Source organism: Stenella coeruleoalba (genome assembly GCF_951394435.1).
Source record: "Stenella coeruleoalba genome assembly, chromosome: 7".
Classification (NCBI taxonomy): Eukaryota; Metazoa; Chordata; class Mammalia; order Artiodactyla; family Delphinidae; genus Stenella; species Stenella coeruleoalba.
In genome coordinates this window covers 115,015,387-115,034,103 of record NC_137153.1, presented here as the reverse complement: position 1 = coordinate 115,034,103, position 18,717 = coordinate 115,015,387, and the positions used below count along the sequence as shown (strand labels likewise).

Sequence of the window (18,717 nt, the reverse complement as noted above, 5' to 3'; positions counted from 1 at the left end):
GCCCCCGATCTCCAACCCCGGTTCTCCTTTGGTAATTCTATTGACAGCCAAGTGTGTGTCCCACGGTTGTCTGTGCTCATGAAATCCCGGTCACACCTAGACATCTATAAGGCCTTGATCTTTTTTGTTTTTGGTTTAGTTTTGGGGGTTTTTTGGTGGCGGGGGGAGGTGGCGCGCCCCACCTGGCTTCCAGGATCTCAGTTCCTAGACCAGGGATTGAACCTAGGCCACGGCAGTGAAAGCAAGGAATCCTAACCAGAATATCACCAGGGAACTCCTTATAGGGCCTTGTTGATGCAGACAAGATTTTTTGTATCTTAACTTTCTTGCTCAACAATAAGCTCATAGGGATCCCTCTAAGACATTTACTTAACAAATAGTTAAGTAACACCTTTCTGGGCCAGGCACTGTTTTAAACACATTCTACATAGTTGCTCATTTAATCAACAAAACTCTATGAAACATGTGCTAGTATTATATCCTGTTTCACAAGTGAGGAAGCTGAGACACAAAGGAGTAAAGACACATGCTCAAGTCACAAACTCAAGCTTTGAACTCTGGCCCTGGAGTCCTTATTCCCAGCCTCTGTACCTCCTTCCTGCTGCCCTCCCCCACTGGGGGTGAGGGGGCACTGCTAACTCTGCAACAGTGGCTGTACCCTAATGCATCCCCCACTTGCCTGCAGTGTTCTGCCACAGTGGATAACATCTACACCAGGGGCTTATATTTCTGCAGGTGAGATTGCGCGGAGGGGGACAGTTGGGTCCAGGGGTGTTTGCATTCCTTCCCGCCAACACTTGTAAACGTTGCAGCCCACCAGCTGTGTAGTGTGAGGAGAGCCCCCCTCTTCCAGAATGTCCCCCAGACGACTGGGTGTAGAGTACCCTGTCATTTGTACTCTGCATTTCCCTGGCTGCAGTGAAGTTGAACATCTTTCCAGGCATTTATTTTAGTAAACTGCCTCTCACTCATCCTTGGCCTATATATATTTCCAACATCTGTTCAGCACCTTATTGTCAATTATAAAGCACTTTGGGTATCACAGATGTGAGTCCTCAGTTCTGTCCTCTATATGGGAAGTATTTTTTTCTTGATCTATTAGTGGTGGCCCCAGTTGATTCATTTGTAACAGCGGGTATTGGGGCTCTCGGCCATTCTTCCAAGAATAAGATCCCTGGGAAAATGAGATCCCAGGGGGGAGACTCCCTCCTCATTTGGATGAGTGCAAATCTGACCTTTTCATCCCTCCTTAGAACCATTTTATTGTCTTCTAAATGTAATTCAATTTCTTATTGGAAAATCCCATTGCCTACTTTCCTGAATCTTAACTGATTTCTTTCCCTTTGTTCTGAGCAAAGCAGTCCTGTCAGTTCTCCCCTCTGGCCTGATACAGCCCTTCTCTAGGGTGGGGTGAACTCAACAGTCCTAAAAAATCGTGGAGGGGCTTCCCTGGTGGCGCAGTGGTTGAGAGTCCGCCTGCCGATGCAGGGGACACGGCTTCGTGCCCCAGTCCGGGAAGATCCCACATGCCGCGGAGTGGCTGGACCTGTGAGCCATGGCCGCTGAGCCTGCGCGTCCGGAGCCTGTGCTCCGCAACGGAAGAGGCCACAACAGTGAGAGGCCCGCGTACCGCAAAAAAAAAAAAAAAAAAAAAAAAAATCGTTGAACTACACACCTCAGCTCAAGTTGGAAACAGAAATAGATGTAGAGACACAGAAGGCAAGAAACAGCACAGAAAATTCCAGGGATCCTATCTGGTATCATCCCAGTTGTGCAGGAAATTATAACTGGTGACTGGAGCCTTGGCAAAGTCACCCAGTGGCCTTGGGCATGGCACCTGTCCCCTAGACCTCTGCTTCCTCCATGGTCTCCAAGGACAAAATTTTTTTTGGCCGTGCCGCGTGGCCTGCAGGATCTTGGCAGTGAAAGTGCTGAGTCCTAACCACTGGACCACCAGGGAATTCCCTCCAACGACAATTTTCATAGCCAGTGACGCCAGGAAATTTAAAAGGGGAGGGGACAGAATAGATATATTTTCTTTTCCTTATTCACACGTTTCCTTACTTTTTATTTTGTTTTGAAATTCTAAATATTTTTTTTTTGGATGGATGATACATTATATCATTCAAATAGTCAAAGGTACAAAAAGGACACAGAGAAAAGCTTCCTTCCCACTCCAGGTCTCAGCATCCTTATTCCCCGCCCCAAAGCAAAGTTATGTTTCTTGTGATCTTTCCAGAGACATTTTATGCACTTATAAGCAAATACGAATATATTTTGATTTCCCTTTTATACTCAAAGATAGCAGAAGACTATATACATGAGTCTGCCTTGTACTTTTCCCACATATCTTTATATCCTGGACCTTATTCTGGACTGTGTTGGCACATAAGAGCTGCCCCATTGGCTAATTTGTTTTTTCAAAGCTGCATAGTACTCCTTGTTGAAGAAGTACTGTCGTGTATTTGGCCAGTCTCCTACTGATGGACATTTAGGTTTTCAATATTTTGCCATCACAAGTAATGTTACGGTGGGTAACATCATTTCTTCCATGTGTGAGCACATCTGATGGATAAATTCCGGGAAGTGCAATGGCTAGGTCAAAGGTGATTTGCATTTGACACTTTCATACAGATTGCCACGCTGTCCTCCAGAGGGACAGGACTGGTTTCCACCCCCATGCCCCTGCAGGGCATGAGCCAGCTGCTTCCTCACCAACACACACTGTTAGCCAACTTTGATCTTGCCAATTGCATGGGTGGAAAAGTGGATTCCCAGGGTAGTTATCATTTGCGTTTATTTTATTGTGAAGGAGGGTGAGCATTTTCTTATGTTTAAAAGTCATTTGTATTTCTTTAGCGGTCCACTCCTCTCTTTTGCATCATTGCTTTTTATCTGAAAAGCCACAGATGTTTGTAGAAGAAAATAGAGAAATGTATAAAGGAGAAAATCAAAGGCATCTTAATAGGGCACCTGGAGAGCCACTGTTAGCCTTTTGTTAGCCACTGAGGTGTTCTCGTTCTCCATAAAGAACAATAGAAACAAAGCCATTGTCTGGAGAGCAAAGAAAAGAAAACAAGGGCACAGAGAAACTGGCAAGCAGGTCAGTGTCCACCCACGTGAGGCAGGTCTGCAGGCATGTGTGGAGGGTAAGTGAGGGGCCAGGGCTCCTGCTTCAACCCACACCCTCCCAAGGGGAAAGGACATGAATCCATCCATTCCCTCATTCATTTGATGAGAAATTGTCTCTATGCCAGACCTGGGCTGGGTGCTGGGGACACTGTGTTCTGGGGACAGATGACAAGGCTCTGCTCTTGACGTGCCCTGTCCAGGGGGCAAGAGAATAGTAAAGAATGAAACTTATGAAGAACGAATATTTGCAACCCCTGATTAGAGGCTGTAGGGGCAGGAGGCTGAGGCCCAGAGAGGGATAGAGACAGCTTGGAGCCACACAAGAGGTCAGCAAAGGCACCATGCTGGGCTTTCTAAATTCAGATCTGCCTGAGTTACTGTCCCCTCTCCTGCCTCATCATGACAGCTGGAAAGGACTTCAGAAATTGGCCTTGGCCTCTTCCACCTCCATTTGCCTCTGTCTGAAACACCCTTCCCCTAAGCTCTTCCTCTTTGCTTTATTGGGTGGGTTCTTTTTTGCGGTACGCGGGCCTCTCACTGTTGTGGCCTCTCCTGTTGCGGAGAACAGGCCCCGGACGCGCAGGCTCAGCGGCCATGGCTCACGGGCCCAGCCGCTCCGCGGCATGTGGGATCTTCCCGGACTGGGGCACGAAGCCGTGTCCCCTGCATCGGCAGACGGACTCTCAACCACTGTGCCACCAGGGAAGCCCTTAGCTATTATTAAGCACTTATCCCTGTACTTGGCATTGCAATCTCTCTCTTCTTTTAATAAATTTGTTTATTTTATTTATTTATTTTTGGCTGAGTTGGGTCTTCCTTGCTGTGCATGGGCTTCCTCTAATTGCCGCGAGCAGGGGCTACTCTTCGTTGTGGTGCGCGGGCTTCTCATTGCGGTGGCTTCTCTTGTCGCAGAGCACGGGCTCTAGGCGTGCGGGCTTCGGTAGTTGTGGCACACGGGCCTAGTTGCTCCGCGGCATGTGGGATCTTCCCGGACCAGGGCTCAAACCCATGTCCCCTGAATTGGCAGGCGGATTCTTAACCACTGTGCCACCAGGGAAGGCCTGCAATCTCTTTTAAATCCTCACAAGAATTGTATGAATTAGAGATTATCCCCACTTTACAGGTAACGAAATGGAGGCTCACAGAGGGTAAGCAACTCACTCAGGGTGACACAGGCAGTATGCGGCAGAGCCAAGATACAAACCCAGGTTTTCTGCCTCTAACACGTGCCCCTACTCTCTACCACTTGTCTGGTCAATCTCTGCTGTCAATGCGCTGTGTGACCTTGGGCAATTCGCTTCCTCTCTCTGATCCTGACTCTCAGTCTCCTCCTTAGCAGAACAAGGGCTGAAATGAGTTCTGTCCCAGGTCATAATTTCTAGGGGGATCTTGATGAGGACAAGAGCCTCCAAAGGACACCGCACTCCGGAGAGCCTGGACTAGAGGAGTCCTGCTGCCCCTTCGCCGCCCCCATCCAGGGTTCTATGGAGACCAAGGGAGGTTCAGTCTCATAGGCAGGTTTACGCAGAAGCCTAGCATTCAGAAGGGAGGTACATTTCTGATGGCCACACCAGGGTTCTGTCCCTCCGATATACATAAGGACTTCCCCACCTCTGAATATCAATTCATATCCAGTGACCTACAAGAAAATACTTTTCTGTCACTGGGTGAAAAGAAACTTGCCTTAAACAGAATTCCATATCCTCAGCAGCACAGCCTCTCCTTATCCTTGCCCCGACTCTGGCTACAAAGGTGTTTAATGGATTTAGTTTATTAGGAGGGCAGAGAACCTTAGAAACGGGCCTCCCTTTGACCCTGCAATTCTACTACTTCTAAAAATGACCCTGAGGAAACAAACAATTGGAACTGTGCTCAGAGCCCCACATGCTCTGTTTATCGCTCTCCAGTGGCAGGTGACACGGTTGATGACCTGACAACGCCCTCCTTCCTGAAACCCTTTGTTCTCTGGGCTTCCCCGACACCTCCCTCCCCATTCTCCTTCTTCCTTGCTGGCTGTGCCTTACTGGCCCCGCCTTCTCCCTTCCAATCTCCTCACCTTGGCGGCCAGGGGCTCATGCCTTTCTCCAAGGTGGTCCCTGCTGTCCTGGCTCTATGATGATGTCTGACTTTCAAATGTCCCTCTTCGCTGAGATACCGACATGAGCATCTGGTGACCTCCTGACGTCTGCAGGCATTTCTGCCTTAAAACCTGCTGCTCCCCAGACCTTCCCAGCACAGAGGACAGCTCCACCATCCACCAAGGGGCTCTGGTCTAAAGCTGGACTTCACCCTGGGTTTCCCTCCCCATCACCCCTGAGGCCCCCCCACCCCAGCCTCTCCAGGAGCCACTCCCATCCCTCCAGTGACATCTCAGGCTGCCACTGCAGGTCTACCCTCTAGCCTCCTTCCTGCTGTTCCTCTCGACCCCAACCATAACCATTCTCCATCATTTTTAAAGAAACCCAGATCTCGTCTCTCCTGCTTTAAATCTTCCAGTGGATTCCCACTGCACTTAGGATGAGGTCCACACTTTTGATCTTACCATCTCTAACCATTGCCGCCCCCAGCCCTGCTGTCCTCCTCTGATTCGCAACCATGCCAAGCTCATGCCCACCTTTGTGAAAGTCCGCACCTGTGAGCACCTAGCATTAAAAGTATGCATTTAATCCTCCCAACAGCTTTAGGAGTACTGTGATTATCCTCCTTGTGAAGATGGGAAACTGAGGCACAGATGGGTTACGCAGCCAGCCAAAGGTCACACAGAGTGAATGCGTGACAGAGCCTCAGGGCCTTCGCACTGGGGTTCCTTCTGCCTGGAATGTTCTTCCCCTCAAAGTTCACGTGACCGATTCATGATCATTCCAGGTCTCTGCTCAAACGGCACCTTCTTGCCACATTCTTTTCACCATTTACCCTTTTGTACCCTTTGAATTTTGAACCCCGTGATTGTATTAGTATTTCAAAATAAACATTTTCTAAGAGTGTTATAAATCTCGATCTAAGAAGACTCTTAAGGGAACAAACCTGCTGATGAGACAGTATGGACAGTAGGATCCCATTTTTGTTAAAATAATTATAATTTAGAAAACAGCCTGGGTGTTACTTCCCCAGATGGTAACTGTAATGAGCTCTGAGCGGTGAGTCTAGAGGTGCTTTTTTAATATATACATATATATTTTTTTCTTGTTTAAAAATTTTATTTAGGGCTTCCCTGGTGGCGCAGTGGTTGAGAGTCCACCTGCCGATGCGGGGGACATGGGTTCGTGCCCTGGTCCGGGAGGATCCCACGTGCCGCGGAGCGGCTGGGCCCGTGGGCCGTGGCTGCTGGGCCTGCGTGTCCAGAGCCTGTGGTCCGCGGCGGGAGAGGCCACAGCAGTGAGAGGCCCGCGTACTGCAAAAAAAAGAAATTTATTTAGAGGTGACTTTTTTTTTTTGGTCGCACTGCATGGCTTACAGGATCTTAGTCCCCCAACTAGGGATTGAACCTGGGCCACAGTGCTGAGAGCTCCGGGTCCTAACCACTGGGAAGCCAGGGAATTCCCAAGAGGTGACTTTTACCTTCCTTTTACTTGTATGTGTCTTATAATTCTTCCCCCGGGAACATGCGTAAGTGGGAAGAAGAATGAATGATTTCTTCCACACTGGGTGGCTGGCACTTCAGAGCTCTCCTTGACCAACCGTCTCGGTCAGCAGTTGGGGACACTGAGGCCAGCAAGGGGCCTGAATTGATCTGGAAGCAGATGTGGCTCCTGGATGCTCCTGGGGTGCTCCTGGGGTCCCCACTCATGGCCAAGAAGGCCCTTTGGAGGGCACCGGACATGTGGCCTGGGGTCTTGAGGTGGGCCACATCACAGAAAGGTTGGTTTCAGCTCTGCCACCTCTCCGAGGGGTCTGAATGCTCTCCAAGCTGGCCAAGCCCTTCTCTGCTCAAACTGAGAGCAGGTGTCTTACCAATTTTCAGAGGGAAAAAAAAGCGTGGAATATTTTTTCTCAATTTTTTATCACACTCTGCAACCACAATTGTCCTCAGCACCTGCTCCCTGGGGTATAAGATTTACTGAGCCTCTTCCTCGCCATTTTACAGGTGAGGAAACTGAGGACAAGAGGAGAGGAATCACCTGTGAAGGTCACCAACTAGCAAGTTGGTTCAAGGATTCAGCTCAGTTCTAGCTCCTTTTTTTTTTTTTGCGGTACGCGGGCCTCTCAGTGCCGTGGCCTCTCCCGTTGCGGAGCGCAGGCTCCGGACGCGCAGGCTCAGCGGCCGCGGCTCACGGGCCCAGCCGCTTGGCGGCATGTGGGATCCTCCCGGACCGGGGCACGAACCCGTGTCCCCTGCATCGGCAGGCGGACTCGCAACCACTGCGCCACCAGGGAAGCCCTCCAGCTCCTTTTGATTCCACACTTAGCCCCTCTGATCAAGCTGGGAATCCCTGGCTTTTAATTTTTTTATATAATATGGATTTTCTTAAATAACAGTTAATGTGAGTTCTTTCTAGACAGCAGCGCTGTGCAGAGACATTTACACGCATATATTTCGTTTGATCATCACACTCACCCTGTGAGGAAGGTTCTGTTCCGGGCAGGACCCATTTCTCAGGGGAGGCAACAAAGGTCTAACAGGGGAAGTGGCTTAGTCATTCACAGGAGTCTGTAACACCCCACGCTGCACCCAGGGCACCCCTGGACCCCGCCCCCACCTGCCCTGTGCCCTTGGACGTGCCTGGTCATCTGGTCAACTGGGCTCTGGCTTCAAGCCAGCTCTCAGTTCAAAGGGTGGCCCTGCTGGTGATGAGGAGTCCTGTGAAATGCCAACCCTCCCCAGCCCCTGGGGCCACCCTCAGTTTTCTCCCCCCTGGTGAGGGGGTCACACCGTGTGACAGGTCACCTCACCTCTCTAGGGTTCTGGCCTCTAGAGTAAGGGGGCCTGGGTGAACTTGCAGAGGCCATAGCTCCCAAACCCTGGCTTCTGGGGCTGCCCTTCCTCTGCTGCTGGGCAGAAGGCTCTGTCTGACACGAGGTCTGGGGAGAAGCGGCCTGCCAGGCGTGCAGCCCCTGGGAACGCTGGCTGAGCTGCTGCAGGGCCTCGGACGGCCATCCCGAAGAGGGAGGGAGGCACTGCCTCGTGGTGCCCATTCTACAGAGGAGGAAACCGAGGCTTGGTGAGGCTAAGCAACTTGTCTAGTGTCTGACAGAACCTAGACTCTTGTAGCCCAGCCCAGGTTTCCCATCTCCAGCTCTGGCTGGTCTCCACCAGGGACTGGCTCTGCAGCTTCCCAGCTGGCGGGCCTCGGCCTCGGCCAGTCTCCTCGCCCCCTGAAACCCTGTTTCCTCATCTATAAAGCGGGTGGACACAGTCCTTCCTGCCTCAGAGGGCCGGAGGAGGTGAATGAGGGAGGGCTGGGCCCAGAGCACAGAGCAAGGTCTCCACACATGAGCGAGGTTAGGAATCTTTAACAGGCCGAGTCCTTAAATGCTCTTAACTGCACCTTCCACATCTATGAAATGCAGATAATAATGGTCTCAGATCCATGAAACGCAGACGACAATGCGCACAGGGCCCAGCAGGTAGTAAGCACTTCGATCAATGTTGCCATTATTATTATTATCATTATTAATTATTATCATCAAAATGGAGCTAACAGCCCTTCCTCACAGATCAGTCCGGAGAGTTAAATCAGAAGAAAACCAGTGGGTGTACGGGGCCTGGCACGCAGGAGGACCCTTGAGACGGCCTCTGCCACCTCCCACGCCGGCCGCCGGGTCTCCCCTAGAGACCTCCCTCCAGAGCTTCCCACGCCCACACTGGGTGGGAGCTTCTGTGACGCCTCCAGCTGGGCGGAAGGGGGGCTATGAGGCCTGTGGCGGGGGGGGCGGCCCTTGACCACCCCAGGCCTTCAGAACAAGGCTTATGATGACAAGATTTTTCCCTTGGGGCCCCGCAAAGTGTGGGGTTAATATCATCACTAATGGCCTTGGATCCCTGGGGGCTATTTACACCCTTTGTACAAAGGAAGAGTTTAGAGAGGCAGGCCCCCTGTCCAAGGTCACCGCGTTCTCCTACCTGGAAGGAGGCAGCTCTAGCCGAGAGAGGACCCCCGCATGGGCCCGGCCGCTCCATGGGTGCTTCCCACCAGAGCTTCTCAGCCACTGGCCAGGAGGTAGCCAGGGACCTGGCACCTCTCATCCCTGGGCTTCCCGCTCCATGACCGGCTGGGGCACGAAGTGACTCATAGGTGTGGGTACCCCTGCCAAGCCTGCCCTGGGCTGGGCCAGAGAGGGGATGGGGAAGTCGGGGGGATTCCTAAGACCTCGTAGCCTTCTCCCACCCTGATGTTGGGTGAGGGGGGGTGGGGAGTGTGCTGGGAGGCAGGTCTTCCCTGATAGGTCTCTGCTCTCATCCCGGGATCAGCCCAGGGATCTCTCGGCCTCCCTGGCTGTTTTCTGAGCGCAGGACTAGTCAGGACCTCCCTGTGAGTTAAATAACAACCGGCGGAGGTTAAAGGTGAGCAGGCAGAACGGGGTGTGTAGGGAGGGGGCACTTGGGAGACTTCCGGACCTTGGGGCTGGGCTTCCTGCCCAGTGGGGCTGGCTTTATCTGGCCTCTCTTATCACAGCCCACCCCTCTCCTTACCTCTCCTTACCGTTACGGCCATTTCCCTGGCCCTGCCGAGCTGGGATCCCTGGGGAGGGGGGATAGGACACGGGGTGCCCTTGACCTAAGGCGTCCAAGCCTGCCAGGGTGAGGGCTGTGTCGCCAAATCATTTGATCAAAAAGATGCCAGGACACAGACCCAGTCCTCGGCCTGCAGGGTGACATCGAGGGCCTGTCCAGACGAGCTGGCAAAGGCCGTTCCCATTTCCACAGCCTTTCCAGCCACATGCTTGACCGCTAGCTGACTCACTCCTGCACTTGGGAGACTCCCAGGTGCCAGGCTGCCTCCGGGTGATGCCTCCACAAGGCCCTGCCCTCTGGGAGCATTTATTCCTGGCTCCGCACCTCCCTCCACAGATGGGGATGACACCACATCACCCCAGGGTGCAAGGCTGAAGGGGTCATACCCACACCTACCCGGCTAGTCCCAGCCTCCTCTCTGGGGTGTTCTATGGGGAGATGGGGGGGTGGGGAGAGCTCAGAGCCAGAAGCTCCAGGGTTTAGGGCCTGTTTTGGTTGTTTTAAAATACAGTTTAATTGCATGAGTAAAAATATTAATTCAGGAAATATAAGAAAACACAGAGAAGCATAAAGGACAGAACCACCCCAAATAACCATGGGTAACGTTTCAGTGTGATTGCTTCCATCACACTCCTGCAGAAGCAGGAGATATTTTGTAACCTGCTCTTTCCATCTGTTGTCTTTGTGTTGTTGTTATTGTTTTAATACTTATTTTATTTATTTGGCTGTGCCAAGTCTTAGTTGTGGTACGCAGGATCTTTAGTTGCTGCGCGTGGGATCTAGTTCCCTGACTAGGGATGGAACCCGGATCCCCTGAGTCGGGAGCATGGAGTCTTAGCCACTGGACCACCAGGGAAGTCCCAATCCACCTGTTGTCTTTGGAACGTCTTTCTGTCATAGTGTATATCCTTCGTCCTTTCACGTGGCGGCCAGCATCCCATCACAGGGCCGTGCTCTACCTGTGCCGCCCAGATCCTGGCCAGCAAGGCAGCATCGCCCATCAGCTTGTTAGAGGTGCCCCACCCAGACCTGTGAGTCAGGGGTCGGATGCGCAGTGACTCTGCACGCTCTAACTTATTGAAGCTGGTGGAGGTTTATGCTTTTCCACCTTTTCCACAAGCAAGGCTGCCCTGAACATCATGGACACACTGGGTGGAGGTAGCAGAGAACAGGGTTGGAGCATGGCCTTTCAGGTTCTAGTCCTGGTGTGGCCACTGTACACTGGGCCACGTGGCTCTTCTGTGTACAGGACAAGAATCAACACGTGCCCTCTCTAGTGGGTCATTCCATGACGTGCTGGCTCCCGTCTTAGAATATACAAGACCAGCTCCTTCCCTAATCCTCCTTTACCGTAGATTACTGCTACTTCTTGTCTTTGGTCCCCTTCCTCCTGTTCTCCAGTGAGCCTACTCCTCTCGGCAGGGCTTCATCCAAAGCAATCCACCCAACGGCTCTTGCCAAAGTCATCACTGAGGTCAGTGTGGCTAAACCTGACGGTCAGTCTTCACCCCCATCTTCCTGGCCCATCGAAAGCACTTGTCTAGGTGATCACTACCATGTCTCAAAAACACCCTCTGTCCCTTAGCTTCTGGAACTCACTCTTCCTACGGTCTCTCTCTCTCTTTTTTTTTTTTTTTTGGCCATGCCGTGCAGCTTGTGGGATCTTAGTTCCCTGACCAGGTATTGAACCCGGGGCCCCGGTAGTGAAAGTGAGGAGTCCCAAACACTGGACCGCCAGGGAATTCCCTCAGTGGTCTCTTACTTCATCTGTTGTTGTCCTCAACTCCCTGACGACATTGAACACTGGAGTGTCCCAGTGGACCACGTCTCCCTACTCCGCTCTTCCCACGTGATCTCATCCTGCGTTGGGACTTTAAAAACCACCAGGCTGGCAACTCCCAAAGGTGTGTTTAGACTCTGGGGGGCTCTGAATTATATATATAGTTCAGGTATATACCTGCCAACTCAACCTGGATGTCCATCTGTCAACCTCCCATTTACCATTGAAAAACCGTGCTCCAGGGACTTCCCTGGTGGTCCAGTGGTTGACTCTGCCTTCCACTGCAGGGGGCACAGGTTCGATCCCTGGTCCCTGGTCGGGGAACTAAGATCCCACATGCATGTGGCGTGGCCAAAAGAAAAACAAAAACTGCCCAAAAACCACAATCCAGCCTGACCAGCTGCAGCCTTCTCTGTCTCAAGGATGGTAGCTCCGTCCTCCTTCCAGCCAAAGCCTAGGACTCTCAACTCCTCATTCATTCAAACTCACATCCAATCTGAATGATTTGCCCTCACAGTAACCTATACATCCAAGCACTCCTCACCACCAGCTTCATGACCAGCTTGGCCCAGGCCACCATCATCTTCTGCCCAGATTATTACAATAGCCCTAACCAACCTCCCTGCTTCCATCTTTACCTCCTTAGTTTTTCTCAACATAGTCACTGTGAGTTTTTTCATTTTTTATTGGTATTTTTTTAAATTTATTTTTTATTGAAGTATAGTTGAATCACAATGCTGTATTAATTACTGTTGTACAGCAAAGTGGCTCAGTTATATATATATGTGTGTGTATATATATATATATGTATATATTCTTTTTCATGTTCTTTTCCATTATGGTTGATCACAGGGTATTGAATATAGTTCCCTGTGCTATACAGTAGGACCTTGTTGTCTACCCATTCTGTATATACTAGTTTGCATCTGCTAATCCCAAACTCCCAATGCAACCCTCTCCCACCCCTGCCCCCTTGGCAACCACCAGTCTATTCTCTACGTCCCTGATTCTTTTTGTTTCATAGATAGGTTCATTTGTGTCTTCTTTTAGGTTCTACATGTAAGTGATAACATATGCACTTGTCTTTCTCTTCCTGACTTACTTCACGTAGTATGATAACCTCTAGTTGCACCCATGTTGCTGCAGATGGCATTTCGTTTTTTTATGGCTGAGTAGTATTCCACTGTAGATACGTACATCTTTATCCATTCATCTGTTGATGGACATTTAGACTGTTTCCGTGTCTTGGCTATTGTGAATAGTGCTGCTGTGAACATAGGGGTGCATATATCTTTTTGAATTATAGTTTTGTCTGGATATATGCCCAGGAGTGGGATTGCTGGATCATATGGTAGTTCTATTTTTAGTTTTGAGGAATCTCCATACTGTTTCCCACCGTGAGTTTTTAAAAATCATGATTGTGTCCCCCTCTGTGGAGTACTCTGAAGGCTTCCTAGGCTCGGGGCTAGAATAGATTCTCCTTTAGAGCCTCCAGAAGGAAACAACCCTGCCGATGACACCTACAGATTTCAGAAATTCACCTCCAGATCTGAGAAAAAAAGTTTGTTATTTTAAGCCACCATGTTTGGCAGCCCCAAGAAACAAATACTAGTCAAAGATTTTTTTTCTTACTTTCACTGGCCTTTTGTGAAGCTGTGGTCTAAGTTAATACCTACAAGCAAAGGAGAGTTGTGGTAAAAGGTTTTGCCAACGTTCCTTCCCAGGTCCCTCTAAGAGGACTCCCACCCGACAGAATGTAGAATTTGCCTCATGCGTGGCTGTCCCCAACTTCAGACTCGCAGGAAATGTATCCCCCAGAATGTACTGCTCCTCCAAGGGTCCCAGCTCTGAACCCTCACGATCCAATCTTCCACTAACTATTCTGTCCTCCTGCCCACCTGCCACCCTAATCCAGGCTACTGCCACCTCCCCAAGCCCCTGGGGATCCTTCAGCTTCTCTGGTCATTTCCTCTCTTGCACCCTCTGTTCAGCAGCCTGAGAAGTTTTGCAAGTTACAGATTTGACTATTGTCATTCCACTGAGTAGGAGCCTCCGCAGCCTCCCGTGCTCGTGAGTCAAGTCTGAACGTGTGTCAGCCGCAGCGGACTGTGCCTCCACCCCCACGCCCCCCCCCACTCCGGTCACCGCTGCAGATGTAGCTCACAGCAGGCCACCTCCAGTTCCCTCATCAGCAGACTAAGCCCCATTTCTCATGTCTCCCCGCTTCCTCGGACACTGAGTGGAGAGGAGGAGCAAGGGAGCATCATGGTACCTGCCCGGCGGGGAGCATGATGGCAAATGTTCTGGAAGGTACTCAAGAGAAAAACAGAGAAGACAAAGTCCTCTGAAGGTACGTCACGGGACATGAACTGGGTCAAAGAAAAGAACCAAGACTTGACAGATCAAATCTCAAAGGTCAGCTACAGGGTTAAGAGCTGGGGGTCTGAACATAGCACAGAGCACACAGTCATTTACTGAAAAAGAGTCAACTTTAATTGTTACTGACCAATCTGCATCCAGGAATGTCTCTGAACAACTGAACAAACACGATAAAATTGTCCTATTGAAGAAACCAAGAGTTTCTGCCAGCCCCAGAGCTTCTGAGGGTTAGGCCAAGAGCAGCCCATTCCCAAGGCTGGTTCTGTCCCCCACGCCAGCTTCTCATCCCGTGAGAAGGGCTGGGGATGGGTGAGGGACCTGTCCCCTCCTCCCAGCATGCTGGGATCTCTTAGAAAGTCACCGGTGGGGTGCGCCTTTCCTCCCATCTCACTCCTGTCCTAAGGTAAATGGAGACCCTCTGGGCATCACCCCAAAAGCCAGGGAACGAAGTGAGGCAGCCCAAGTGCCTTCCCGGACTCTCAGCCAAAGCTCTGCTCCAGTCTGCTCGGCTGGTTCCTGATGCCCAGGGTGGGGATTAAATAAAATATGCACTAGAGAAAAAACTCAAATGCCCCCAAATCTCCACAACACAAGTCACAGAGCAGAAGGAAAAATAAAACAACGGCCCTAATGAGAAGCAGCAGCGGCCGGCCCTCAGAAGACGCGTTCAAACTCCGTCTGGTTGGTGGCGGCGGGATTGCGGCTCTGGTTGGTGGCCTGCTGGGTGATCTGGCTGCCCTTCCGGCGCGGTGGAGCTAGGTACTCAAACATGGACGTCAGGTGGGTGGAGAGCATGCCCTTGAGGTCCGAGGGCATGGGGTCGGACCAGAAGAAGTCGTGGTTCAGGGCGTCATCACTGTCGATGCGCTGGGCGGGATCCAGCACCAGCAACTTGTCGATGAGGTCCAGTGCGTAGGGGTCACGCACATAGGCCTTCAGCCTGTCCTTCACCTTCCGCTTCTGGCCCTTGACCAGGTCCAGTTTCTCAAACAGCTCGTACTTGTCCACATTTGGCCACACCTGGGGTGGGAGGCATGGAAAAGAGGATGTAGTCAGTTCAGGGGGTGCGAGGCTGGTCCACCGGTCAAGCACTTGAAGGGACTAAACGCCCTCCGTTCAGAAGCTCCCAGACCGCCCCTGGAGGGCAAACTTGACCCCTCCAAGGTGAAAGCAGCAGGAACAACATAGTTGGCAAACGCCAAGTACCGGGCTCTTTGACACGAGTTGTCTGGCGTATGTGCACCAAGCCTGATAGAACCACAATTGTCTCACAGCAGAGCAGCTCAGCTCTCAAGTGAGGGGCTCAGACGCTCTCCCCAAAGCCACAGAACTAAAGGGATGCAGCCGAGACTTGAACAGTCTGTGTGGCTCTAAACAGCAGACCCCAACCAGCCACCAGCAACCTCTCCAGAATGGAGCTTTTCCTCTCTCCAGCACCCACCCCTCCCCTGCCAGGGAGACTTGTCTGCAGCCCGACTCCGTACCTCAGGAGTGATGGAGCCACAGAGCTGGCTGATGAGGGCAAGCTGGTGCTGCTCTGTGTTGCCCTGCATGATAGGGCTGCGGGTCCACATCTCTGCCATGATGCACCCAGCGCCCCACAGGTCAATGGGGGGGCCGTAGTCCCGCTCCCCTGAGAAGAAGAGCACACCAGGAGGGCCCCTTGAGCCCGACAGCCTCCTGAGAGGCAATGCCCCCGGGCCGGGGGCTCAAGAAGCCCTGGCAGCGGGGGGCTGAGGCCGGGTAAGTGCCCAGCCCCTGCTTCCCTCTGCCAGCTCGGGAGAGTCCTCACCGAGCAACAGCTCCGGGGGCCGGTACCAGAGCGTCACCACACGGTTGGTGTAGCGGTTGGGCTGGCTGTTCTTGGCCAGGCTGAAGGCCCGGGCCAGCCCAAAGTCTGCCAGCTTCAGAACTCCATCGCGGGTGATGAGCACATTAGCCGCCTTCATATCCCTGTGCAGGATCTGCAGGAAGCACAAAGGCGAGGGTTCCCGAGGGTCCTTTAGCCACACCCACCCCACAGTGAGAGCAAAGGCCAGCCCAAGCCTTGGTCTCTCCTCCCCTACTCTGGCCCCCACCTTGTTCCTGTGGATGTAGTAGAGACCATTGAGCAACATCTGCATGACCCTCTTGATCTCAGACAGTGTGAACTTGACTAAGACGTTGCTCAGCAGCCCGGCAAGGTCATGCTCGCAGAAGTCAAACACCAGGTATATACTGCCTTTGCAGCGGTTATAGGGGGAAGCTGAGACCGGAAGAATGAGGGGGACAGAGAGGGACAAGAAAAAAATCAAAAATCTCATATGCAACTCACTTTCCCACAAGCAGCTCCTACCCTCTCCAACCTATGGACCCCTGGATATCCAGGTGCGAATTCCTTCACAGGTAAAATATTTTCTGAGCACCTTCTCTGGGCTGGGTACTGCGGCAGGCCCCGAGGAGGCACCTGCTCTGATGAAAGGGCCACAGAAAGCAGTCACACTTGGTACGTCTGGGTTAAGAAGAGGCAATGTAAGTATGTCCAGTTCCAACTTTTGCAAACAAAACCTTAAGCAATAAGCCTCATTTCCTCCATCTGAAAATGGGGATGAGATCCGAACAACTTACCTTTGGTTCGACAGATCTCAATCAAGTTGACCACATTCTCGTGTTTTAGAAGCTGGAGGATCTTGATTTCCCGCAAGGCTGTAATGGGGAACTGGGTGGGAAAAAGACAGGAGAAGGTCAGAAGTGGGTGAGCGCACCACAAACCAAGGAACTGGCCAGGGAGTCCACAGGAAGGGTCAAAGGTTGGGAGACAGAGTAAGAGCGTAGGCTCTGAAATTAGCTGTCTCAAATGCCACATTTGTAAAATGGGTGTAATAGTATGTATCCCTCAAGGAGATGGTTTCAGACAACGAATTGAAATAGCGATACCTCACACAAATGCTCTATTACTAGTTACTAAATGCTCCAACCTTATAAGTTTCTTCAACCTTATAAGTTTTAGCTCTATACCTGTGTTTAACTGTGAGATGATTAACAAATACAAAAATAAAGAAGCAAGTCTCTTGAAAGCTGGACCAGAGCTAAGATGGGGTGGGGGGTGGAAGGCACTGTTGTTTTTCAAGTGAATACCAATCACCCTTTTAAAGTCATTGCATATAACTTATTATTATTTTACATTCAACAAAATTAAACCCTAAAGAAAAAGTGCTCAAAGCCTTCCTAACTTCAGGAACCAAGGTGCACTCCGTGCAAGCATGGGCTCCCCTTCCTGCCACCAACCATATTCACCTATGAATGAACTATGAAGCGGCTTTAAAACATTTGAATTAAAAGATTTAACTTGGAAGTCAAATTCCCTGGAATATGGAAATTTCGAAACACGTAAACTGAACCTATACGTGAGAGTCCCAGAAGCAGCAGGGTGGAAACCCAACCTCACGCCCAAGGGAGCTGGCCGACCTGCCCACCCCACCCGTACTCACCCCCTCCTTCTCATTCTCCATCAGTACCTTCTTCAGAGCCACTTTTTGGCCGGTCTTGCGATGCTTTGCCTTAAACACCTCCCTGCAGGCCGAGAGGGGGACCCAAGAGGACTCTTCAGGCCATTTCCGCAGGGCCCGCCCCTCCCCCACCAGAGGAGGACAGGAAAGGGAATCCGGGCGGGGCTGGGCCGGGTACCCAGGGCACTCGGCTACCCCACCACGCGGTGTCTTCGGTCCCTCTCCGAGCCTCTACCTCCTTCCCTCTGCCCCTTCTCCTCACCCGGGAGTCTCACGGAGAGATACCGTTCCACTCACATGCTCCTCTCTGCAACCCCTCCCTGCCCCCCATCAAGGGCCTCAAGCTCCTCCCCGCCAGCCAGCTCTGTCAGGCCCGGGCGGGCTGCGGCGCGGCCTAGCGAGACCACGGGACAAGTCTGTGACTAAATGGCTTCCCCACCAACTGGGCCCGGGCCTGGGCGTCCCAACGTCTGCCCGGAGGGGTGCAGGCTTAGGGCTCCCGGTCTCTGGGGGCCAAGCCTTACCCGAAGGTGCCTTGGCCGATTTTAGCGAGCTTCTCATATTTGGACACCTCATCACAAAAGGGGCATTCCACCGAGTCGTACTGCTTTGCCATGGCCGCCTCCAGTGCGCCGCCGCCACCTCCAGCCGCCGCCGCCGTCGCTGCTCCCGCTCCGGGTCCCGCCGCCGTGCTCCAGGCCCCTCCGCGGCCGCGCCACTTCCGCCTCCACGTCCACTTCCGGCCTCGCGGCGCCGACCCCACCTCTTCCGCCCGCCGCCCGCCGCCAGGCCCCCTGGGACTTGTAGTTCCCGAGAGGCCAGGAGGAGCCGGAGCTGCAGAGGCGCCTCCGCCACCGCCGCTGCCCCCGCCTCCGCCGCCGCCACTGCTGGCGGCGGCCCCGATCGGGGGCGCGGGGAGCCGGGGCGCCGGGGCTGGGGCTCGGGGTGGTCCGTCCCGCTGCATCGGCTCGGGCCGCCGCCGCTGCCGAAGCCGCTGCCGCTCTGGCGCCCGATCCGGGGCCAGCCGCAGTGCCCTGCTCCTCCTCCTCCGACGGCACCGCCTCCGCCAGGCTGCGCTGGGCGCGGGGCGGGGGGGCGGCCCCCGAGCCGCGGCCTGGGGGCTCCCTGGCCGGGCCCGGGCCCGGGGCGGCCGGGCGAGGGGGCCGGACGGGAAGAGCCGATGAGGAGGCGGCCCGAGAGCCCGGGAGGGGGCGCGTTATAAAGGGGGAGGTGCCCCAGCCTCGCCCTACCCTCCCCCTCCTCCC

General features: G+C 52.7%; 1 protein-coding gene across 1 annotated transcript; it reads right to left on the bottom strand.

The window, feature by feature from the left end:
- Window positions 1–14,066: 14,066 nt before the first annotated feature.
- Window positions 14,067–18,717, bottom strand: CDK9 (cyclin dependent kinase 9). Its single transcript, XM_079926941.1, has 7 exons — window positions 17,977–18,717; window positions 17,435–17,516; window positions 16,572–16,662; window positions 16,043–16,209; window positions 15,757–15,928; window positions 15,449–15,597; window positions 14,067–14,984 (listed from the first exon to the last, which is right to left on the bottom strand). The coding sequence occupies exons 1-7, from the start codon at window positions 18,414–18,416 to the stop codon at window positions 14,619–14,621; spliced, it is 1,467 nt and encodes a 488-aa protein (XP_079783067.1). The 5' UTR covers window positions 18,417–18,717; the 3' UTR covers window positions 14,067–14,618.